The sequence below is a fragment of the Plecotus auritus genome (assembly GCF_963455305.1).
Source record: "Plecotus auritus genome assembly, chromosome: 3".
NCBI classification, from domain to species: domain Eukaryota; kingdom Metazoa; phylum Chordata; class Mammalia; order Chiroptera; family Vespertilionidae; genus Plecotus; species Plecotus auritus.
Window position 1 is genome coordinate 13,772,471 of NC_137772.1, and position 25,977 is coordinate 13,798,447.

General features: G+C 40.7%; 2 protein-coding genes across 4 annotated transcripts in view; one reads left to right on the forward strand and one right to left on the reverse strand.

Moving 5' to 3' along the window:
* The window catches only part of MTMR7 (myotubularin related protein 7), a 117,769-nt gene that overhangs the window by 90,781 nt on the left and 1,011 nt on the right, over nucleotides 1–25,977 (forward strand). The window contains exon 14 of the mRNA XM_080661175.1: nucleotides 21,143–21,225. Within this exon, the coding sequence (XP_080517301.1) occupies nucleotides 21,143–21,225 (83 nt within the window). The remainder of the gene's footprint in view (nucleotides 1–21,142; nucleotides 21,226–25,977) is intronic.
* Nucleotides 1–25,977, reverse strand: part of VPS37A (VPS37A subunit of ESCRT-I) — a 35,137-nt gene that overhangs the window by 1,300 nt on the left and 7,860 nt on the right. For 2 of the 3 annotated variants that reach the window (XM_080661177.1, XM_080661179.1), the window contains exons 3-12: nucleotides 21,766–21,840; nucleotides 19,320–19,434; nucleotides 18,639–18,739; nucleotides 6,967–7,192; nucleotides 5,475–5,545; nucleotides 4,327–4,454; nucleotides 4,188–4,246; nucleotides 4,042–4,110; nucleotides 2,118–2,261; nucleotides 691–768 (exon numbers count right to left, since the gene is read on the reverse strand). In XM_080661177.1, the coding sequence (XP_080517303.1) occupies nucleotides 691–768; nucleotides 2,118–2,261; nucleotides 4,042–4,110; nucleotides 4,188–4,246; nucleotides 4,327–4,454; nucleotides 5,475–5,545; nucleotides 6,967–7,192; nucleotides 18,639–18,739; nucleotides 19,320–19,434; nucleotides 21,766–21,840 (1,066 nt within the window). The remainder of the gene's footprint in view (nucleotides 1–690; nucleotides 769–2,117; nucleotides 2,262–4,041; nucleotides 4,111–4,187; nucleotides 4,247–4,326; nucleotides 4,455–5,474; nucleotides 5,546–6,966; nucleotides 7,193–18,638; nucleotides 18,740–19,319; nucleotides 19,435–21,765; nucleotides 21,841–25,977) is intronic. The other variant, XM_080661178.1, reaches the window with a different exon arrangement.

Sequence of the window (25,977 nt, forward strand, 5' to 3'; positions counted from 1 at the left end):
AAGTGAGAGCATGAACAAAGACATGGTGTAGACAAAAGAACATGACACATGAGATAACATAAGGGAAAAATGGAAAATTAAAATGGATAATCTCAAATATGTGGCAGATTATAGAAGGCTTAAAACCAGAGAAAAATTTGGCACTGATACTGTCATTGCTAGGGGCCCATTATAGGTTCTAGCGTAGAGAACTTACATCATGAAGTGGTATTTTAGGAAGATTAGTCTGTCAGTCCTGTGCAGGAAGGAGAAACCCTGCCCAGGGGATAGGCCAGAATGTTTGTTATTGGAAAAATCCTCGTGTGAGATGGAAAGGAGACAGACTAGAAGTTCATTTTAAAGGAAGCAATGACAAAGGAAACCAATGAGGATATGGTATACTCCCACACCAGCTGAGAGAAAGGAGCCATTTATAGTTTATGATGCATCAGTAGTTATCAGATGTTGAGAAACTTTTCATTTAAGCCAACATCACAGTGAGAAAACATCCAAAAGATTTTTATTGGCTATATGCGTATGAATATAACATTATGCTTAATATATAATGCAAAATATTCTATGTTACATAGCATAAGAGCTATAATGATGGTGGTTTGCTTAAAGCTGGCTCAACAGGCAGTGGTAAGCACACTTCAGTAACAGAATAGTCAGGCAATAAGCTTGAGACACAAGCTCTGGAATGCAACTTACCTATGAGGCATGAAACTGGCTGTGCATCGCTATCACCTGCTGAAGTTTCTCTTCCTTGGCTCTTCTACAGTGGCAAACCTAGAAGATAAATTATTTAAAACACCATGTGCATACTACTTCCTACATTATGACAGAATTCTATGTAGGAATCTTTTAACCTGTTGACACATTTTGATACTTAAGGCAGTTCAGAATTTAAGATTTAAAAATTAATTTTCTTTGGCAGATAACCTTTACCTATAAACTTCCAGGATGTAAAACAACTGATGCTTTCTGTCAGTTCTGATTATATAATATCAATATCTGTTTTTAAAATATGAAAATAAATCCTACCATTGTTAACCAGGAAGGTTAACAAACACTTCAAGGTGCAGTTATATAGTACCAACGAACAACAGATGAAAAATCAATGCCTTACCAATGCTATAGCCATAGTTGTTAATGTCCCTGAATTTCAATTTTCTCTCATGAAAAATGGTGTAATAAAACCTGCCCCACCTTCCTTATATAGTACGTTTTACAAAGTTCAGTAAAAGGTTGTTTTTAAAATGTGATGTTTCAGCCGAAACCGGTTTGGCTCAGTGGATAGAGCGTCGGCCTGCAGACTGAAGGGTCCCGGGTTCGATTCCGGTCAAGGGCATGTACCTTGGTTGCAGGCACATCCCCAGTGGGGGGTGTGCAGGAGGCAGCTGATCGATGTTTCTCTCTCATCGATGTTTCTAGCTCTCTATCCCTCTCCCTTCCTCTCTGTAAAAAATCAATAAAATATATTTAAAAAAAAAAAAAATGTGATGTTTCAGAGAAATTAGGTAAATATATAGGACTTTTCAAAGGGCAAGATACTGCTAAGCAGACTTTGATTTTTCTTTAAATGCTAGAGGCACAGCCCGCAAGAAATCGTGTGCGAGTAGCTCGCTGCTGCTTGCCTCAGCTGGCCGCCCTGCCCTCCGCCAGAGTAGCTCCCGCCCTGCCGGCCACGAGAGCCGCTGCTCATTTGGTCATGACACCGTAATGGCCTTTTATGATAAAGATAATGGAAATACTAGTAATCATCAAGCAGAAGTTATTCCAGAATGTTCTTAACAAAAATTAATTTAAAAAATCTCTATAGTGCATTCTCTTAGAATAACTGTGAAACAAGTTATTACAGGAGAATATTACAACTATTAAGCACATACTTACAGCTTATTTACTAGCTTTACTTCAGAATGACACCACACTATCAGTTCTAAAAAAGACTATTATTTGATTTACCTGCTTGTGTACTCACAAGCAGCAGGTGTAAAGTGACAGAAGGATGCTATCATTCTCAAGGAGGCTTTTTCATGGCACTCAAAACCCCCGCTCAGTAATGTGCTAACATTTTTTTACCCATGAATACTTTGATATTACACTGCTACTTATCCTAACCAAAAAGTATTACATACTGTTCTCTTTTCCATGAAGCTACTGAGAAAATCATCGATTTCAGTTTTTCCCTCCAAGAAATCTTCGGCAATATTATCAGATTCTTCCTCAGCTTCATGTGCAGCTACTTTTAATCTTGCCTGTAGGGCACTTGCACTACAGCTCTGAAAAAGAAAATCAAGTATTATGTTAGTTCATAATGACCAGGAAAACTCCTTAGAGAGAAAGAAAACAAGGCAGAGGGAGGGAGAAGCAATTAGTTATATGCCTTACACAAGCTCTTTTTAAGGAAATCTGCTACCACCCAGGTCCTCAGTTTGAATACCTAACACAAGGGAGACCAATCCATTGGCTGCAAACTCTTAAATAAAAGAAACTGGGCAAATCATTGTCCTCTCTTAAAGAGTCAGCAATCAGATCATTGTGGTAGGCACCCTCTAAGATGATCCCCAATGAACCCCAACTCCTGATTTCCCTGCCCCTGTGTAATCCTCTTTCCCGTCAATGCGGGCTGGACCTGGTTACTCACTTCTAACAAAACAAAACATGACAAAGGAGATGGAATTAAATTTAACCAAAGAGGTGAAAGACTTGTAAAATGAAAATTACAAAACACTGTTGAAAAAAATTGAAGATGACATAAAAAAGTGGAAAGACATTCCATATTCATGGATGGGAAGACTTGATTATTGTCAAGAAGACAATACTACCCAAAATGATCTAGTTTTAATGCAATCCTTATCAAAATCTCCATGGTGTTTTTTAATTTTTTTGCAGAAATAGAAAAAGGTCTGCTAAAATTCATGTAATCTCAGGAGACCTCAAATAGCCAAAACAATCTTGAAAATGAACAAAGTTGGAGGATCCATACTTCTTGATTTCAAAAATTACTACAAAGCTATAGAAATCAAAATGGTGTTATACTGACAAGAGACATATAGATCAATATGTAATAGCAAGCCCAGAAATACACCTTCACATATATGGCCCAGTATTTTCTAAAGGTGTGCCAAGACCATTCAATGGAGAAAGGACATTCTTTAACTATAGATGCTGGGTAAACTGGAGATCCACATGCAGAATCAATGAACCCTTACCGTACTTCATGTAAAATTAACTCAAAATGAAACTAAATGAAGGGACTAAAGCTAGTTAGTAATAATACATCCCTCAGAGGACTGGGTGAATAATGGGCAATACTGGTATATGTCAATAGCTTAGTGCAATGTAAAACACATAATGATTGCTCAATGTTAGTTATTTATTTTATTCTAAAGAATGACCATTTCTGAAATCCATTATAAATTTATATTCTCCTTTACCATCTTTTTTTTTTTTTTTGCTGTTGTTTTATTTCTATTTTATGTTTTATTACATTGGCTTTACCTTCCCAGAACTCCTGATTTTAAAAACACCAGAATATTGTTAATTATGATGTTAGTTACTGATATGAGATATAAAGATTATGAACTCTATTTTCTTTTACTTTCAGAGATTTTTTTAAAGAAATGAGTTTACTTTTATAAAATGCTTTTCGTTTTTTATATAACCAGATTTCTAGCATAAAATTTATTTGTGGTGAATACTTTATACTTTTATATATTTTTGTATTTGCTCACTTTTCATTTAAGGTATCTATACAGAAGCTTAGAAGTGAGTCTAGAGCTAAAGTTTACTGCAAGAGTTAAACTGGCTTTATAATAACTTTCCCAGAACAGTTATTTACGGGTATTTTAATATTTTTCTGTTTTGGAGCCAAATATGCTCTTGCATGAGCACAAATGACTTATAATGCTGCATAATTGAGGGCTGTTCATCAGCCTTTATAAAGGCCTTATAAAGTCAGACACCTAATAAATGCTTTCTGATAAAATGAAAAGTAAGAACGTGGCTGACACAGATAAAAACTTCTTATGGGAAAAAAAAAGAGCTAAACAATCTTACCTCACTAAGTTCATGCTGTCTTTGCATCTTCTTTTCAAAAGTAGATTTCATTTGTGTAAGTAATTCATACTAAAAGAGAAAATAAAAATGCTGTTTTCTTGTATTTGTAAATTACATGAATTTCTTCACAATGAGCACTAACTCACCTTATCTAAAACAGTTTGCCTTTTGGCTTCCAAGCTGGGCTCCAAAAGCAGATTTTTTCCTGTAAGACAAAATTCTGGTTTATTTCTAGGTAAAGGTCACATTTTTCTCAGGAAATTTAACAAGTAAAGGAAGACATACTTGCTAGCTCCTCAATGCTTTTTACTAAGTTGTCCTTGTCAGTAATAATTTGTTTTAGTTGAGGCAAAGTAAGAAACTGTTCTAGTAATATCTCCTCTTGTTCATTCATATCTGTAAGTTGTGACACACTAGAAACAGAATAGACAATGTGTTAATGACTATCAATAATCTAGTTTTTCTCCATTACGATAAATATTCACGATTTTTCACTGTTATCTAGCTGACAGGGTTCTAAGTAATTTTGAATGCATACACATGGCAAATCGTAACCTTCAAAACAAATAAAACATCAACCACATGGACAAGAAAGTAGTCTGAATGTAGTGTCAAATCACTGTAGGACTATGTAAAGAGTAGGCTGTATGAACAGTCATAACAACCTCCCAATTTTAGCCTCAGTGCCTTATTTAGCTAGCAGATATGTGGCTATCACAATAAAAAACACGCATATGTATGTGTATGTGAGTAGGCATAGAAAGTGAGGCCAAAATAAAAACTCAATATCCACAGGGTGAAAAAGGCAACTGGATAGGGATGGCACCTAAACCTTCCCGAACATATCTTTTACTTTTGACCACAGATCCACGTAAAAGTGACGCATGATTAAAAATCTAAATTCAGTATTAAAGAAAAACGTTGTCTCTTAAAATTCAAAGCAAACTCTTTTTCTAAGTTACATAATCATCCAGAAAAATACTATTTGAAGAGAAAAAACAGTATTTGGCTGTACATCTCTGCAGTGGCATATCCTGAAGAAAAAAAAAGTGTAAAACACCCCACAAAATCTTATCCTACATTCAGTATTCATATTAATAATATTGGTATTATTCTAACATTCAGTCAATATAAATGAAATAATTTTCACATGAACATAAATCACATAAGAGAAAGGACATTGTTATCCTGGTAACTAATTATCATTCCCAGCATCTAGAAAAATCCCTGGTACACACTAGTCATTCAATAAACACAACCTACAAAACATAAAAACTGATTTATAAAATTTCCCAATTAAGACAACCACAATTTAGAAATAGTGAGGATTTAAAAATATTTTTACTTAATACGGATATGACAATGATGATCTGCTTTGTATTTACTAATAAAACAGACAACAAAATACCAATGTTATTCGCCAAGTCTTTTACCTTAGTTCGGAGAGTTCTGGAAATTCATCAGGGACATCTGGCATCCTGTAACCAAAACCATTCTGGCTTATCTAAAGAGAGTTTGAAATGGTATTATATTTCAGCCATCTTTTCAACTGCTCCTGTTCTCATTATCACTTCTTCGTCTTTGCACTTTACACTGTCCGTACTCTCTCCACTTTCTTTTCTGTATTCTTTTCAGTTACTGTTTTTGTTTTGTTTTCTTTTTTGCGGGGGTGAGGGGTGGTCATGTGAGTACGTTCTTAGCTCTCTTTCATGGGCAAAGTACTGGCTGTAAAATAAATCTCTTAAGGATATCTGTGACAAGTGTGGAGAATTATATGTGAATTTCATTTAAATATATGAATAAAGTTACCTCAAATGAAAGGAATTAAGTATAGGAAAACATTAATAAGTTGACAAAAGTCTTAATAGTTACATAACTAAGTTCGGTGAGACAGTAGGGCAGATAAGGAACAGAGAGAGTATCCATCATTTGAATATCGATGACTTTAAAGTTGAAGACTCATGAAAAGTTGTAACTTTGTTTTACTACTAATTGTGGTTTGTTCATAATATTCATTAATACAATGATAAAAGACTTTGGAGAACAAAGTCCACTTGAGTCTATATTCTAAATTATTACAAACACTACAACTAGTAAAGCTAGATATAATGTTTTATAACATTTGAGTATTACTATGGGTGATATTCACGAAGGGTTAAAAATGAAGGCTTTAAATCCCTTGATATGTTTTATGAACAAATATTAGTCTCTTATCTCAGCAAACTCCCACATGGCAACAGTTACTAGCTTAATTAAGGAACAGAATTTTTAAACGAATTGGACACTTGAAACCCTTAGTATGCTATGGCAGACCCTCCACAATCTGTTTCTCCTACATGGTCATTTCTTGTGCCTTTGCCCAAGTCCTATATGACAGCCAGAGAGATCTTTTACAGGCAGCTTCACAAATATACCATCTGGTGAATGCCTCCATGCCTCTGTTAATGCTGCTGCCTCTTCAGAGAATGCTTTATATAACCACTTGTCATCCAGGCAAATTCATTACCATGTATAAAAATGTGGCTTCAGGCATAAATTCATTCGCTTATTCATCTGCCTCATTTTAACTGAGCACCTAATATCTGTATTGGGGTTTAAGACACTTAAGAATAAAGTTACGAAAAAACAGATTCACATTTTCCTTCTAAGTTCTACCTTGGTCCCTAGCAGCACTGACCATTCCCTCAATTGTGTCTTCAACATAACTTCAGACTATGTCTTCTACTCTACTGGAAGTTCCTTATTTACAACTATATGATTATATGTTGGTGACCTCTCTGAATTTGTTAACTAAGTTGAAAATGTGATTTAATCTTTTTTCTTTTGTGCCTTAGTGACTGGCACAAGGAGACATAATTAATTTAATAAATGTTCATTAAATTAATGTTATAAGGGTACAAAATATCGGTAATTGAAGATACCAACCTGCACTGAAGTGTCAGCTGTGGGAACAGGTAATGGCAGATTTGAAAGGACGCCAAATGAAGGAGCAGCAGGTTTGGCTGTTGTATAACTTGTCGTTGATGAAGGAACAGTGTCAGCAACAGATAAAGAACTGACAGTCCTGTTAGCCTCTTGTGGGGGAAACGGAGGAAGAAATGGAAAGCCCTGAGAAGCATAGGAAGGCATCCCACCTGGGTTACTGTATAGGCTAAAGAGAAAGAGAAACATTTGATTACAAGTTAGGGGTGATTGTAAAAATATTCCTAAATTTTCAAGTAACAATTGTCATATGTTACAAATGGAATCCATTTATGGCAAATGACACTTGTTATGTAACTGAATTAAATAGTATATAAGTTGATAAAATATTAACACCCCCCCAAAAGAAAATTTTGGTTTCCATGAAGAAGAAAAATGTTTTAGAAGCCATACAAGTTCAACTTCTCAACAGAAGCAAATAGACAGGCCATATTTGAATTTTAAGCATTCCACTGGCATCAGTCAACATTTTCATAGAGAGAATACTATCTAATAAAAGAGTAATATGCAAATTGACCGTACCTCTGCTACACCCACAAGCCACTGCCCTCCCCTGCAGGCTTGGTCACCCCTAACTGCCTCCCCTGCAGGCCTGGTCCCCCCAACTGCTCTCCCCTGAGGCCTGGGTCCCCCACAACTGCCCTTCCCTGCAGGCCCGGTCACCCGCAACTTCCCTCCTCTGCCGGCCTGGTCACCCCTAACTGCCCTCCCCTGCAGGCCTGGTCCCTCCCTTGCTGGCCTGACCGCCCACAACTGCCCTCCCTTGCCTGTGGTGGTTTGCAGGCTGGCCATGCCCCCTGGCGACCCAAGCAGAGGCCCTGGGATCTGGGATTTATTTATCTTCTATAATTGAAACTTTGTAGCCTTAAGCGGAGGCCAAGGCAGGCCAGGGTGTGCGGAAAGCTTGGCTTCCTCCATTGCCGGGGAAACCCAAGCTTCCTGCTCTCTACGTTGCCACAGCCATCTTGGTTGGGTTAATTTGCATACTTGCTCCTGATTGGCTGGTGCGAATCCTACCGGGATCGGGCCTAAATGGGCAGTCGGACATCCCTCAAGGGGTCCCAGATTGTAGAGGGTACAGGCTGGGCTGAGGGACACACCCCCCATGCACGAATTTCATGCACCGGGCCTCTAGTCCTATATAATAGAAGGGTAATTTGCAAATTGACCCTATTGACCAGGAACAAAGGGGTCACTATGACACACACTGACCACCAGGGTTCAGACGCTCAACACAGGAGCTGCCCCCTGTGGTCAGTATGCTTCCACAGGGGGAGCAACGCTCAGCCAGAAGCCAGCTCATGGCTAGCTAGTGCAGTGGTGGTAGAGGGAGCCTCTCCCACCTCCGCGGCAGCACCAAGGATGTCTGACTAACGGCTTAGGCCTGCTCCCCGCCGGATATCCCCCAAGGGCTCCTGGGCTGCCAGAGGGATGTCTGGCTGCCAGCTTAGGCCAGATCCCCCGGGGAGCAGGCCTAAGCCATCAGTTGGACATCCTCTGAGGGGTCCAAGACTGTGAGAGGGCGCAGGCTGGGCTATGGGACCCCACCCCCTCAGCACACAAATTTTCGTGCACCAGGCCTCTAGTGGTAAATAACATTTAATTCAGAAAATTTATTCAAGTGGAGGTTGCTTAGTAACTTTCACTGTATTAGAACAAATATGATTTAAAGTCAAGACTGATTTTCTAGGGGGTTGAGGGAATGTTCTAGGGGGTGGGAGTGGCTGGGGAGAGGACAATGGGGGGAAAAGGAGACACATGTAATACTTTAAACAATACAGAATTTTTTTTTAAAAAGACTGATTTTCTAGAAAATTTTAAAGAAAAATTAAATGTATAGACGAGTTGCTAAAAATGTTAATATATCCTATCTAATAAAAGAGAAACATGCAAATTGACCGTACCTCCACTACGCCCACCAGCCAATCAGGAGCAAGTATGCAAATTAACCCAACCAAGATGGTGGTTAATTTGCATATCCAGGCACAGAGCGAAGACTAAAGACAGCGTAAAAGGAAGCCAAGCACTGCAGAAGGGAGCGAAGCTGCGGAGAAGCAAGCAAGCGGGGCTGCGTAGAAGGGATGGAAGCACGCGGGGCAGCAGAGAAGGGAGGGAAGCAGGCAGGGCGGCGGAGACTGCCGCAGGAAGCCCTATTCTTGCAGGAATCTTCGTGCAACGGGCCTCTAGTAAAGATATAATGTGGGTTCTTATTCAAGATGATGATGTAGGAAGATCCTGAACTCACTTCTTCTCATGAACACACAGAATCTATAAGCTACATATGAATAATTTCTTCTGAAAGAAATCCTAAAAACTAAGTGACTTCTATACATCAAGCAAATAAGAAAAAAAAAAAGACATCAAAATGAGTATGAGGATGAGATAAAATCTTGCCATAAATCACACCCTTGGCAAGGTGACCCATAATTGGGAAGGAACTCAAAACCCCAAGTTTCTCCCCAAGGAGCAAAGTGTTTGAGCACCACAACTTTTAAAACCAGCCCCATGAAGATGAGCCCTCTAAACATCTAGCTTTGAAAACCAATGGGACTGGCATCCACCAGCTCCCCAAAGCTACAGCAAACTGAGAAACAGTTCTTGAAGGGCTTGCATCTAGTGCACCTGGCTTTTTTGTCTGCTATTCAGGAAATGCCATTGATCTCCTGGCTCGGAGGCCAGGGAGCTGGGTCCAATAGGATTGTAATAGTTACAGAGACTACCCCTAGGGCACTGTACAGACAGCAGAAACACCCCTCTCCCCCGAGTCTTTCTATGAAAGTGGCCTATTTGCTTGTGCAGGAGCTTGGGCATGAGGGGCAGGTTTCAGGTTTGGCATGTATCTAGAGACTAACAAAGGTGCTCTCAGGGAACATGGGGGGTAGACGCGATCTTGCACTTTCCCTTTGCCTCTCTACAGTGTGCTGGTATCTCCCAGAAAGGAGATTATACACTTACCTAGAGCCAGACTTTTGAGACTGTCTCCAACAGGACACTTCTAAATTGCCTGGATGTTGTGGCCAGTGGGACTTAAGCTTGTGTCCCACAGGACAGTAGATATCTGCATACTTTAAAAGCCGCTACTGCCCAGAGCCTGGGAAGCAGGCAGGAACTGGCACATTTTGAACTACTGTTAGCTCTTAAAAATATAATAGACTGCTTGAATAATCACAAAGGTTTGAGAGTCATTCAAGAGATAGGGCAAGGTTCATCTCCTAGTCCAGTGGTCGGCAAACTGCGGCTCGCAAGCCACATGCGGCTCTTTGGCCCCTTGAGTGTGGCTCTTCCACAAAATACCACGGCCTGGGCGAGTCTATTTTGAAGAAGTGGTGTTAGAAGAAGTGTAAGTTTAAAAAATTTGGCTCTCAAAAAAAATTTCAATCGTTGTACTGTTGATATTTGGCTCTATTGACTAATGAGTTTGCCGACCACCGTCCTAGTCCAATCCTCAAGACTGGGGGAGGTGACTGTTTTATCTCATGATAGAAACCAACACAGAGTCAAGCAAGATAAAGAAACAAAGTGTATGTTCCAAACAAAAGAGCAAGATAAAACCTCAATAATGGAGGTAAGTAATATACCTGATCAACAGTTCAAAGTAATGGTTAAGAAGTTGCTCAGAAGAATGGTGGAACACAATGAGAACTTTAACAAAGAACTAGGAAATGTAAGAAAGTACCAAACAGAAGTCACAGAGCTGAAGAATATGATAACTGAAGTGGAAAGTAAACTGGAGGGGTCCAACAACAGGCTGGGTGAAGCAGATGAAACGATCAGAACTCAAAGATTGAGCAGCTGAACTAAGCCAATAAGAGAAAGAAAAAAGAATAAAAGAAGCTGTGAATGAAATGGGGCTCTGGAATAAATCTGACAAATTCAGTGACTAAAAGTAATCTCAAGGGTAAATTTCTAACTGGGCAAGAAGTAGTAAGTGTTGGAGGAGAAAGGGAATCCTGTGCAGTGTTGGTAATACAAGGTGGTGCAGCAACTTTGTGTTACCAAAGTATGGAGGTTCCTCAAAAAGTTAAAAATAGAACTACCAGATTCGTAAGTCATAACAAAAATAATGACCAATTCCATGATATGAAAAAAATACAAAAACAAACAAACCTCTACAGAACAAAGCCCATTATAAGAAAAGACAAATAACACATTGGGGGACATTTTTTAAACTCATCATAGACACAGGGATAATTGACCTAATATATAAAGAGTTCCTACAAACTGATAAAGGATTAACAACCTAATAGCAGAATGGAGAATAGGACAGTTGGGGGTAGGGGGAGAGAGATAGCAAAATTGAAAATAGGACAGAATACACAAGTTGGGGGGGGGGCAATATCTAAATTATAAGAAAAGGTGGTCAACTTCACTGAAATAAGGTAAATACAATGGCAAAGACTGATTTTGGTGATATAATAGACAGGCAAAGGATATATGTATAGGAGTAGAAGTTACTACAATACTACTCTGTAGGGCAATTTTGCAGTGTTTGTCAAAATTACGAATGTGAATACCACTTTGAGAATATATCCAACAAATATACTCACATTTGGGTAAATTGTATTTTTAAAGTTATTCCCTGCAATACTGAGGACAAAGAGGGTGGGCCTTTTAAGAAAGACTGGAAACAACAAAAATATCCATCAATAAGAATCTTATATAGCTCTGGCTGGTTTTGCTCAATGGTTAGAGCGTTGGCCTGCAGACTGAAGGGTCATGGGTTCAAGGGCATGTACCTTGGTTACAGGCTTGCTCCCCAGCCCAGTCAGGGAGTGTGCAGGAGGCAACCAAATGATGTGTCTCTCTCACATTAATGTTTCTTTCTCTGTCTCTCCCCTTCTCTTCTATTCTCTCTAAAAAAATCAATGGGAAAAATATCATTGGGTGAGGATTAACCAAAAAAAAAAAAAAAAAAAAAGGCGCCGAAACCGGTTTGGCTCAGTGGATAGAGCGTCGGCCTGCGGACTGAAGGGTCCCGGGTTCGATTCCGGTCAAGGGCATGTACCTTGGTTGCAGGCACATCCCCAGTGGGGGGTGTGCAGGAGGCAGCTAATCGATGTTTCTCTCTCATCGATGTTTCTAGCTCTCTAACCCTCTTCCTTCCTGTCTGTAAAATATCAATAAAATATATTTAAAAAAAAAAAAAAAAAGGAATCTTGTATAAACAAATTATGGTACATCCATAAGCCAAATACTTTGCAGCCATAAGGAAGAATTAGTAAATGTTTTATATATCAACATGGGAAGCTCTATCCAAGTCATATTATTTAAAGAAAAAAAAAAACTAATAGCATGCAATCATTTGTATAAAAAAGAAACAAAATTCTACATGTACATATTTCCTTGTATATGCATAAACTCTTACTGTATTTTGAATTCTAAACATGTTTGTATGAATTCTATACATACACAGCCAAATGAACAACTCTGAGAAGAAAAACTAAGCTTCCAGGGAAACAGAAATGGCAGGGTGACTTTTTTTTTTAATGTTTTTTATTGATTTTAGAGAGAGGAAAGAGAGGGAGAGATAGAAACATCTATGAAAGAAAAAGATCAACATTGGTGAGCTGCCTCCTGCACACCCTCTATGCTGGGGATCAAGCCAGCAACCCAGGAATCGAACCAGCAACCTCTTGGTGCATTCGGTAGACACTCAACCACTGAGTGAGCCATACCAGCCAGGCAGCAGGGTGACTTTTCACTTCATATTCTTTTATACTTTCTGAATTTTAAGCCAAGGGACTATATTATCGATTGAAAAAAATTAATAAAAACATTTTTAAATAAACTTGTTTATTTCAAAGGATCTCTCATCTTTATCTTAAAATCTTACTTTTATCTGTAGGTATATTAGTGAATTATATATAGAATATAGACTAGAGGCCCAGTGCACAAAATTTGTGCACGGGTCGGGGAGGGGAGTGTCCCTCAGCCCAGCCTTCACCCTCTCCAATCTGGGATCCCCCTCACAATCCAGGACTGCTGGCTCCCAACCGCTCACCTGCCTGCCTGCCTGACTGCCCCTAACCACTTCTGCCTGCCAGCCTGATCAACCCCTAACCACTCCCCTGCCAGCCTGATCGATGCCTAACTGCCACCCCTAACTGCCCTCCCCTGCCGGCCCGGTCACCCCTAACTTCCCTCCCTTGCCAGCCTGGTCCCCCCTACTGCCCTCCCCTGCAGGCCTGGTCGCCCCCAACTGCCCTCCCCTGCCAGCCTGGTCACCCCTAACTGGCCTTCCCTGCCAGCCTGGTCGCCCTTAACTGTCCACCCCTGCAGGCCTGACCGCCCCCAACAGTCCTCCCCTGCAGGCTTGGTCCCCCCCCCAACTGCCCTCCCCTGCAGGCCTGGTCCCCCCCAACTGCCCTCCCCTGCTGGCCTGGTCGCCCACAACTGCCCTCCCCTGCCAGCCATCTTGTGTCCACATGGGAGCGATCATCTTTGACCACATGGGGGTGGCCATCTTGTGTGTTAGAGTGATGGTCAATTTACATATTACCTCTTTATTATATAGGATTATATAGGATACATTATTTAGAAACAATATGCTCAACATAACAGAATATTTGTACTATTCTTGAATGAATCTTAATAATTCCGAACCATTTTGCTTTATTTTGACCCCTATGATAGATACAACCTATAAAATAATCTAGGACAGTGGTCAGCAAACTCATTAGTCAACAGAGCCAAATATCAACAGTACAATGATTGAAATTTCTTTTTGAGAGCCAAATTTTTTAAACTTAAAATTCTTCTAACACCACTTCTTCAAAATAGACTCGCCCAGGCCATGGTATTTTGTGGAAGAGCCACACTCAAGAGGCCAAAGAGCCACTTGTGGCTCGCGAGCCGCAGTTTGCCGACCACTGATTTAGGAGATGCATCAAACTTGCTTTTTAATAATGTGTACTTTAGCATAGGGCAGGGGGGACAGGGCAGATTAGAGGGGGTCAATGAGGGATAAAGGGGAACAACTGTATTGTAATACTTTCAACAATAAAGAATTTTAAAAATTTTGAAATAGAGTATACCAGCTCATATAAAAAAATAATAATGTGCACTTTATCATAGAACTTACATAAAAGGAGAGCAAGTAAACTTGATGGCTTCTATACTATCTAATAAAGAGGGAATATGCTAATTTACCATCACTCTGTCACAAAGATGGTTGCACCCACAGCTGAAGCCAAGTTCCCATAAGGAGCCTTAACAAGTAATCAGCAGGGACCTGAGGCTATGCCCTCCCCAGCCCCCGTAGGGCTTGACAGGGGACTTCAGGCCTCATCCCCCAACCGGCAGGGCTTGATGGGACCTCAAGGTGCGCTTCCCATCCTGGTGCTGGATTAGGGGACCTCAGGCTGCTCCCCCGGCCCCAGCGCCAGGCTAGAGGACCTCAGGCTGTGCCCCCCACTAGGTGGGGCTTGACAGGCGACTTCAGGCCGTGCCCCCCACCCCGGCACCAGGCCTGGGGACCTCAGACTGCACCCCCTGCCCAGTGGGGCTTTATGGGGGGCCTCAGGCTGTGTCCCCACCCCAGCATCAGGCCGGGGGAGCTCAGACCGCACCCCCTGCCTGGCAGGGCTTGACGGGGGACCTCAGGCCATGCCCCCCACCCCAGCACCAGGCCAGGGGACCTGAGGCTGCACCCCTCTGCCTGGCTGGGCTTGACAGGGGACCTCAAGCCACACCTCCCGCCTTGGCACCAGGCCGGGGAACCTCAGGCCACGCCCCCCACCCGGCAAGGCTTGATGGGGACCTCAGGCCACGCCCCTCACCCCGGGCCAGGCCAGGGGACCTGAGGTCATGTCCCCTGCCTGGCGGGGCTTGATGGGGGACCTCAAGGTGCACTTCCCATCCTGGTGCTGGGCTAGGGGACCTCAGGCCGTGCCCCCAACCAGGTGGGGCTTGACAGGGGACCTCAGGCCATGCTCCCCACCCAGTGGAGCTTGACGGGGGACCTGAGGCTGCACCCCCCTGCCGGTGGGGCTTGACGGGGGACCTGAGGCTGTTCCCCCCTCCTGGTGCCGGGCCAGGAGACCTGAGGCTGTGCCCCCCCTGCCTGGTGAGGCTTGACGGGGGACCTCAGGCCATGCCCCCCACCTGGCGGGGCTTGACAGGGGACCCCGGTCTGGGCAGGGGGACCTCAGGCCACGTCCCCTGTCCTGGCACCAGGCCAGGGGACCTGAGGCTACATCCCCTGCCTGGCGGGGCTTGACAAGGGTGGGACTGGCCAGGTCTGGATCTAGCCCAATGGGGGCGGGGGCTGGCCGGGTCTGGGTCTCACGCAATTTTGAGGTGCATGTGGGTGGGCGGAGACTTGACTCTGGGTCCCATGGTGCGCCCCAGACTCTGACAGGAGGAAGGTTTTCATATACATTTTACTAATTTTCTTTCATCTCTGACACTTCTATTATAGAGAAAGGGCAAATAGCAATGTTAAATTATTTCCTCTAATTAATCCCCTTTTAATGTGCACGAATTTCATGCACCGGGCCACTAGTTTTTAGATAAGGTGAATGATGAGTTAACATCTAGCCCTATCCTAACAGAATACAGGAAATACTGTTTTTAGATAAAGAATATCAGCGAGGCTCATGACTCCAGGACACAGACAAGAGGCAAAGATGAGAGCTGGGGCTGATGTACATAATGAACCTGATAATCTAGCTACGCAGATGTCCAGGCACAAGATGTCACTGCCACTTGACTTGTGAACAAAATAACGTTTTTTAAAATTAAACAGAAGGACTCAGTGATAAATACAATAACTATTCTGAAAAGTAAAAAAAGCAACAAGAAGTTGCACCATCATGCAGTTTCAGAATATCAAAGATATAAAAAATGTTATAAAAATCAGAAATCAAAATGGCATTGGACATCTTAGCACCAATAGCCTATATTTAGACAACAGAGGAATGCTTTCAAAGTGGAAAAACACTTTAACTTAGAATTTGAACTGTACCAATTATTAAGTGTAAGTGTATATTAAAGACATTTGCAGATTTAAAAAAATGTCTCAAGATTATCTTCCAAGCATCCATGTTGTAATTTACAAAAATGTTCACAGCATTATTTCTGGTCCTATATGGCCTTGCAGAACCAGGCCACTCCACTATCAAGAAGAAAAGGCGATTTTTCTCCCCTTGCATCTTGTCAAGTTTTTGCAATTGCCTCAACAAATCAAATGTAGCAGAAGTGAAGGACTTCAGCAAGTAAGTCATTATGGCTTTCTCATAGCTCTCTCTCTCAGGAGGTTCACGCTAGAACACCAGCCATTATGTTGTGAGGGAGCCCAGCACACATAAAGGTAACATCTAGGTATACCAGCTGACACCCCCAGGTAAGGCCTCTGAGGAAAGCCTCCTTATGATGAACAGAGCAGATAAGAGCTCACTCCGATGAACCCTTTCTGAGTTGAAGACAATAAATGTGCTCATTGTTTTAAACCATCATTTTGTGGCTAATATGTTATGAAGCCTTAATAACCAGAAAAGATTTTAGCGCCTGGAAGTGGAATGCTGCTATGACCAAAACATCTAAACCATGAGAGTGGCTTTGGAACCAACCAGAGTTTGTGAAAGCGAGATGTACCCTCAGGAGAGTGTAAAAGACTGCAGGGCCTCAAAAATACTGTGAGTAGGAAAACTAAAAAGATCTAAGAAAACAAAACCAATAAAAAATTGCAAGTAATTAACTCCAGAAAAAAGCAAAAAAGTTATAACAGGAAAATGTAATTTGGTAACGTACTTAGTTAGGCGACAGGAAATGTGTAGTCAAAGTAATGAAAACACCAAAAATTTATTTAAATAAAAATTATGATATAATTTCACTGAGAGAATGAGAGAAGATTTGTGAAAGATAACTAAAATCCTCATTAATCATAATAGGGACTCAATTGGTAATATATAAAATGATGGGATAAAAATATAGCAGTATGTATGTACTAGAGACCCGGTGCATGAAATTCATGCACGGGGGGCGGGGGGTGATCCTCAGCCCAGCCTGCACCCTCTCCAATATGGGACCCCTCCAGGGATGTCCGACTGCCCTCTCACAATCCAGGACTGCTAGCTCCCAACTGCTCACCTGCTTGCCTTCCTAATTGCCCCTAACCGCTTCTGCCTGCCAGCCTGATCACACCCTAACCACTCCTCTGCCAGCCTGATTGATGCCTAACTGCTCCCCTGCCAGCCTGTTTGTCCCTAACTGCCCTCCCCTGCAGGCCTGGGTCCCCCCCAACTGCCCTTCCCTACAGACCTGGTCACCCCCAACTTCCCTCCTCTGCAGACTGGGTCACCCCTACCTGCCCTCCCCAGCAGGCTTGATTGCCCCCAACTGCCCTCCCTTGCAGGCCTGGTCCCTCCCAACTGCCCTCCCCTGCTGACCTGATAGCCCACAACTGCCCTCCCTTGCAGGCCTGGTTCCTCCCAACTTCCCTCCCCTGCTGGCCATCTTGTGGTGGCCATCTTATGTCCACATGGGGACAGCCATCTTGTGTGTTGGAGTGATGGTCAATCTGCATATTACTCTTTTATTAGATAGGATAGAGGCCTGGTGCACGGGTGGGGGCCAGCTGGTTTGCCCTGAAGGGTGTCCCGGATCAGGGTGGGGGTTCCCTTGGGGCATGGGGCAGCCTGGGAGAGGGGCCTATGGTGGTTTGCAGGCCGGCCACGCCCCCCCCCCCCCCCCCCCGGCAACCCAAGCAGAGGCCCTGGGATCTGGGATTTATTTATCTTCTACAATTGAAACTTTGTAGCCTGGAGCGGAGCCAAGCCTTTTGCTCGCTCCGTGGCGGCAGCCATTTCTGTTGGGATTTATGTATCTTCTATAATTGAAACTTTGTAGCCTTTAGTGGAGGCCAAAGCAGGCCAGGGCGGCAGAAGCTTGGCTTCCTCCATCGCCATGGGCAACCCTAACCTCCTGCTCTCTCCAGCTCTGTGGCTGCCGCCATTTCTGTTGGGATTTATTTATCTTCTATAATTGAAACTTTGTAGCATTGAGTGGAGGCCTGGGCCGGCAAGGGCAGGCGGAAAGCTTGGCTTCCTCCATTGCCCGGGAAACCCAAGCCTCCCTCCTGCTCTCTGTGGCTGCAGCCATCTTGGTTGGGTTTATTTGCATATTCCCTCCTGATTGGCTGGTGGGTGTGGCTTGTGGGTGTAGCGGAGGTATGGTCAATTTGCATATTACTCTTTTATTAGCTAGGATTACTGACTAAGATGAAGGTAGCCCTGGCCGGGCAGCTCAGTTGGTTAGAGCAGTACACCAAGGTTGCAGGTTCTATCTCCAGACAAGGCACATACAAGAAACAACCAATGAATGCATAAGCACACGAACAATAAATCGATGTTTCTCTCTCTTTACACCCCCTTTCCCGCCCCCCTTCCTCTCTCTCTCAAATCAATCAATAAATTTTTTTAAAAAGATGAAAGTAAATATTAGAGAAGCAGCTAAAAGAAGAAAACAGCTGTCTCTGAAAAGTCTGAATGTATTTTTGTGAAGATGGGGATGTAAAAACAAAGGAGTTCTTTTTACATCATCTGAATTTTTAAACTGTATTTTGATTACTTTGATTAAAACAAATATATACAAACATTTGTTATAAATATACTTACTATGGAAATGCTGTTGAAGTAGGAGCTAAAACTGGAGGATTCTTCCAAAACTCATCCAATAGACTCTGAATAATTTTTCCAAGATCTGAGTGCATTGTAAACTGAAAATAACAGTAATACAGAATGATTAAAATCACTTTCAGAAAAAGAATAAGTTCTCCTTAGGATAACTTCACTCTAAAACTTAAATATTAAAACCTATTTTTACAAGTCAAGAATTAAATGGAAAGCAAAGGACACTGTGTCAAATAAACATATCAGCAATCCACAACTTACAATATTTTCTAATAGAATCAATACCATAAATCAAATTAAGTCTATTTAATCAATGATGCACCTAAAATATTTCCACATTTCCCTATTTATAAAGATTAGAAGGGTCAAAGGTAAATACTGAGAGTACATTATTCACGTTAATCAATGTTATACATAGCTTAAGAACTTTAAGGCATATCTGAATTTTATTTCTACTAAAAACTATGGAATATCTACTGTGAACCTCAGCAGGTCCTTGCCACTGAAAAACAACCTTTGAATCAGTACTATCATAGACAGTGGAAAAGATTTTTGAGTTACTGATTCCAAAATGAGATTTTAAGTGCATTTTAGATTTCAAATGTATTTAGTAAAAAAGTAATACACCTGCTTTATTACTCTGAAATAAATATACCATAAACATACATTGTTTACTAATGGAGAGGTAACATATACTCCTTGTTTATCCATTAAATGATGTCGTATTGGTGGATAAACACTGATCACTGGTTTTTCCTGAGGAAATTGTGGAGGAAGCAATCTGGTAAAGGTAGAACAGATGAAAAACAAAGACAACAAATGTTACATTACATAGTAATAATCCTAAAACAAAGTTAGTTTAAAACAAATTAAATTTTCATACTTTCATTTGGATTTATTATTTAGTAATAAGTGCTCTTTTATGGTTGTTGAGATGATTGAAAATATACAAAAGGATTCACTTTGGAAATAAAATTAAGTAATTCCATACAGCAAGCACATCAAACTCGGCCACATGTGGCCCACAATGAATATTTTTGCAGCCCAGCCAATATAAAAGCATGTAAGAAACGTTTTAATAAAAATTTCATAACTTAATTTTTACAATATCCTGTTATACATAATCATTAATAACGAACTACAACGTTCGCTAATGACTGATTACTATAATCGTGTTGCATTCATTTCCCTTACGCGCCTTACACACAGGAGCACCATTTCTCTCCATTAATACTAGCAGCGAATATTTTAGCAGCTGACTGCCACGTCATTAGTCTTGGACTGACTTGTTTGGTGTATGCAACAGGAAATATTGCGCTTTCGGAGAACAAGAAAAATAGGTTTATTTGCGTTACGCTTATTAATTTGTGCAGTTATTCAGTGTCTGGTAAGTTAATGTTCAAGAAAATATATTAATTTTCATTAAAATGTTTTATTGTATTATGTTAACGATTACTCATTTATTTCAGCCCTTTATATTCAGTATGTCTCTACCAAAATAAACCTATGTTTCTATGGAAATTGAAGCTTTTGTTTTTTTTTGTGGCCCACATAAACTTAAACCTTATTTATCTGGCCTGTGTTAGCCTTTGAGTTTGACATGCTTGCCTTATAGTAAAACCTACTTAATGTGGAACATGGATACCATGAATTTAGAATAGTCTTCAATTAATTGCTCTGAAATACAATATACCGATACAAATCTCAGCTAAATATTAGATCAGGCATTTGTAGCAGGTGAGTCACACTAACCCAGCCTGGTTATTTATTGGACCACAGTTCTGGTCATATAATTTTTTTACACGTGGTTTTCTTACTTTTAAAATGCTGCCAAGAATTATTTCTCTATCTACTGAATTTTTAAAGAGTAAATGGAAAAAATGGAAAGTGCTAGAAATATTAAAGCTGCCATAATGCTCTTTTCTAAATGTCCCAACTAACACATCTCTCCCAATTCTAGCATTATTATAAGTTATTGTTTCAAATAAAACAAAACAAAACAGTACGTTCTCAATATAAGACAGAGAAAACTTTAACCTTTTTTGACCTATTACAAATTTAAGATTAGGGAGTGAAATCTTAAAAAATGGGATTTTACTGGATATGAGACTGTTTTCCAAATTTCCTCTAAAACTCACAAGAATGTGTCCTTTTAAATTGCTTCTCCGCTCCCCTGTTGGTTCAGAAAACTCTTTGTTGGCAGCAATGTCAAGAAGAAAACTAGGTCTTTGTGAGCTTCTCCTGCTTAGCTGTCCATAGGACTCTTGGAGAGAAATAAACTACTTAATTTATGCAGTTGAAGATGTTAAACTAGTTTGGTAAAAAGGCAACAAGTGGCCTTTGGAGCCTGACTAACCTGGGTTTGTATCCCGACTATGCTGTCACTACCTGTGTCTGTAATTTGCCCCAATTTGCTACTGTGAGGACTCAAAAGACCACTGTACACCAAGATAACACAGCATAATGCTTGAATTCATTCCTTCAACTAGGATGTAGCAACGCCTCTCTGTGCAGGCACTACGCTGGGCAATGAGGATATGAAGATGAGTAAGCCCTGGTTCCTGTCTTCAAGGTAGGTACCTTTTTACCTCACCCACACACTGCCTCTAGAAGCCAGCCACCTAATGTAATCTGAGGTAAGAACTTCATTTGTCCAACTTTCCTCTTTATAAGGTAATAACCTCATGTTTATATTTTTAACTTTTTTTTCCTTTAAAAATAAGCAGATCAAATAAGTCTTGAACTTTCAACTTCTTTAGGATGTAAAGGTGAATATATCCCTAATGGTTTTCCATACATGATCTCTTTGATTGTTTATTATTATTCTCCTCTTTCAATCTACTTCCAGCTAAAACTTCAGTGCAAATCGATGAAACTGAATACAGTATTCATGATTTTTATATCTTTTTATTGCATTTCCTCTTTTATAGTTTTCTTATGGCAATATACATTAAGTAATTTCTTTACAAAATATTTATTCACAAAATTGTGCAACTTTGATAAATTATAGTTACTGGAAAGGGAATATTTAAAATAAGTTCACTTTAAACAATTTACTTCTAATAATAAATAGTCGTATTACACAAAAAAATAGGATACAATTTCTACTCACATATTAATGTTAATTGTCAGGTTGTTTACGCTGAATGGCAACCTGTATTCCACATCTTTCTGTATTTCAGCTATACTGTAGGAGAAAATTTGAGAAAAAATTGTACCTAATGTTATAAAACCATTAATATTAAAGACAAACGTTGAATGTTTTTAGAGCCTACTAAAATTATTTTTAGGTTTAATCACAGAATCTAGATGGCCAATATAACTTGTATCTTGAAGGGAAAGTGATCATAGAAAGGTTTATCAAAAAAGAGCAATAATATTCTGAAATATTTAAGTGTGTGAGAGTATGTGTGTGTGGGGGGGTAGATGTTGAGGTAAAGAGGCAAAGAATCCTATCTAATAAAAGAGTAATATGCAAATTGACCATAATTCCAACACACAAGATGGCCGCCCCCATGTGGTCAACGATGGCTGCCCCCATGTGGACACCAAGATGACCACCACAAGATGGCCTGCAGGGGAGGGCAGTTGTGGGCAGTTAGGGGGGTGACCAGGCCAGCAGAGGAGGGCAGTTGGGGTGACCAGGCCAACAAGGGAGGGCAGTTGGGGGGGACCCAGGCCAACAAGGGAGGGCAGTTGGGGGGGACCCAGGCCTGCAGGGGAGGGCAGTTGGGGGGGACCAGGCCTGCAGGGGAGGGCAGTTGGGGGGGGACCAAGTCTGCAGGGGAGGGCAGTTGTGGGCGATCAGGCCAGCAGGGAGGGCAGTTAGGGATGACCAGGCCAGCAGAGGAGGGCAGTTGGGGGAGACCAGGCCAGCAGGGGAGAGCAGTTGGGGGCGACCAGGCCTGCAGGGGAGGGCAGTTAGGGGTGACCAGGCCGGCAGGGGAGGGCAGTTAGGGGCAATCGGGCCGGCAGGGGAGCAGTTAGGTGTCGATCAGGCTGGCAGGGGAGTGGTTAGGGGGTGATCAGGCAGGCAGGCAAGTGAGCGGTTGGGAGCCAGCAGTCCTGGATTGTGAGAGGGATGTCCAACTGCGTTCAGACATCCCTCAAGGGGTCCCAGATTGGAGAGGGTGCAGGCTGGGCTGAGGGACCACACCCTCCCCATGCACGAATTTCGTGCACCAGGCCTCTAGTAACTTATAATAATGCTAGATGGACTTACTATCACTTTATCTAATTCATTGTTAGTAAAAGCGATTGTGAGCACGCTAGTTAATACAGATCAGCAAGACATCTATCTGGTTTCAAACTACAACTGTGCCACTAACCAGCTGTATTTAAACTTAACTGCTGGCTGTTTTACAAAAAACAAATACTCCCCTTCTTCCTAAAAGAAGCGTAATTTTATTCTGAATTAGCAATGTTCTAGTGTTTCTTGCAGCTGGTTGTTGCTAAAGACTTAAGTGCTAGCCAATAAGATACAGAAAAATTGAAATTAGGGGGTAGAATTTCCAGGAAAGCATTTTAAAGGGAACAAAAAACCTGGTATGAGCGTATGTGCCCTTTCTGCCTGGACCTGAGAGCTGGACTTCAATCAGTATTGGACCATGAGTGGCCCTGAGAATGGAAGGTTAGGCAGAACTAAGCAGACAGAAAGAAGTAGTGCGGGTTCTTGATGACTACGGAAATGCTGAACAATTTCTTTTTATGTGAGAGAAAAACAAACTTTTATTTTGTGCAAGTCACTATTTTGGGAGTCTTTATTACTAGCAGCTGAACATAATTTCCAACTACTCTAAGTCCCTTCTATTTTAACATTCTACATTCAGAATTCTATTTTAGTGTTAGTTTGCAGACATACATTATTACAATTATAATTTACCAACCAAATTTTGGGGTGCTCATGTGGAATTTTAACTAACATTCCTATTTCCAAAGGGAAAAAATATTAAGTTGTATTAATAAGTTATGGTTGAGAGAAAACTTAATATTTAAATATACAAACTTTTTAAAGCATGAATACCTTTGAAAGAGGTTTAGCATTTGCATAATAATTTATTTTGTTTTGGTTATTTTAACTAATAGCTTTAGAAAACCTCTTATTTTCCTCACTTTTTTTTGTACTACATTTTTTGGCCTTTTGATAAAAACCTAGCCTTTAGAATATGTAAATTTTAGGTAGTTTGAAAGGTTCAAAAGTGTTGGGAGTTATGAAGAAATCACATATATTGGTAAGCTTTCTCCTCTGACATCCATGGAGTGTGGCTATGATTGAGGAGAAGAAACAGATAAGGAGACTCAAAATGATATTCAATATTAGGACTTAAAAATTTTATGAATGTTTCTCTTTGGGGAGCAGGTTTGAACTAGGATACCGACAGCCTCCTCAGTTGTATGAACACCATGTAATCAATAAAGTTTTATTAAGTTTTTTATTCCTCTACATTATCTTGGGACCCATGTCACTGCTTCAAGGGAATACTGGTCACAAACACATCCACCAGTTCAAAGCCAAGTAGAGATCTTAGTGACTGAGAGCATGACCTCTTAAGTTAGGCTTTCTGGACACAAATCCTCTGCCATTAACTTGTGTGGTCATGGGCAAGTTACTTAACCTGTCTAAGCCTTATCTCTCAAATGGGAAATGGGAATATTACAAGCATCTATCTACCTAAAAGAGTTGTTAGATTAAATGAGATAATGCATGGAAAGCCTTCCACATAATACATAAAAATTAGCTATTATTAAATAGGCATTTAGAATTCGCATCTAAGTTGGAGTATTAAAATTTGTAGTATTAAATTTGTAGTATTAAAATTTTAACTGTTTTTAGGCATTGTATTTGGTCAGAAATGTTCAATTCACTGTCACCACAATTAATGACAGCATAATAATCTAGTATATTGTTTAACCTATTCTCTCTTTTTAGATATTTAGATTGTTTCCAATTTTTACTACTGTGAACCATGCTCTGATAAACATTCTTAAAACCACATCTTTATGCTGACAGGCAGGACCACTTCAGATGTAAATAAACACACAATATTTTTAAAGCAATACTGTAATCACACCACAAGAGAAAATTTAAACGATGCCCCATTAATAATTTTATTTGCTAGGTTTTCTGAGACAAGTGAAGTAGTATGGTTTTACCTCAGTGGCTCTGAATCTGGGACTAAAGAAAGCTGAAAGAACAGATAACTGTTAGTCAGAATGTATGACTAACTGGAATCTTCATTTCTTTAATAGTCCCTAAAGCTGGAAACAAATGTATCCTGAAATGCAAGAGGCACTAATTATGGTTAAAAGATTCCTTTTGTAGAACATTCATTTATCTCCTACTTTATATATTCTGTAAACTTGGATTTAATAGGTAAAACTTGATTCAACTGAAACAGCTATCATTTTTGCAACATCTTGCAAGGAAATACAAATAGAGACGAATATAGTATGGTGTTGGCTCTAAAGGGACACACAGGACATGAAGAGGTAGTCAAGTAACTGAAGAGATCAAGGTACTGATGCCATTCATTTCCCATGGGTAACTCAAGGACTGTTTATAGGTGAATAAATGAAGGATTCACATGTAAATAAAGATATAGAACAGACAACTTTCCCTTCTTATCTAAATCTCCAAGAAATATCAAAACAGACTTTAAAAGCAAATCTGTAACATTGCTACAAGGCAAACAGTGCCATAAGCAGAAAAGCAGTTTGGGAGAATCCCTGAAAGATTTAAAAAAATGGGATTAGATTTAAGGAAAAAGGAAAGAAAAAGATAGTAAATACAGAACCTAATGACAATCCAGAACATAAAACCAATGCAGAGTGGGGCAGTTTGCAGGTCCTCCAAGTTCAAGTCAATGCAAACCAGGAGTGTGGCGGGCAGAGCAGGAGCACCTTTGGGTAATGAAAGGGAGACCTGTAACAGCACTGACTGCAAGAGCACTTCTTTCCCCAGGATCGTTCCAGCCGCACACAGCACTGGGAACAGCACAGTGAAGGAGCCTCCGAGGTGGCAGTGCCTCAGGAGGCCTCCATTTGACCACTCTCAGCTTGTCCCCCAAATGGGAGCAAGTCATTTTTCATTCATCACCAGAGGCAGGCTATGATAAACAGCTAAGTATCCTCAAACAAATCAACAAGGAACCCCAAATACAGAAACAAACATATCTGAAAGGTTTGAACAAAACCAAACCATGCAAGGCATGCACCAAACTCAGCAAGCCCAAAACACAGAAACTCAGGGAAACAGAGTTAATTGAGCAAAGACTATAAACTGGTGAAATTAAAATCCTCACAGGAACAAAAGAAAGTGGCACTT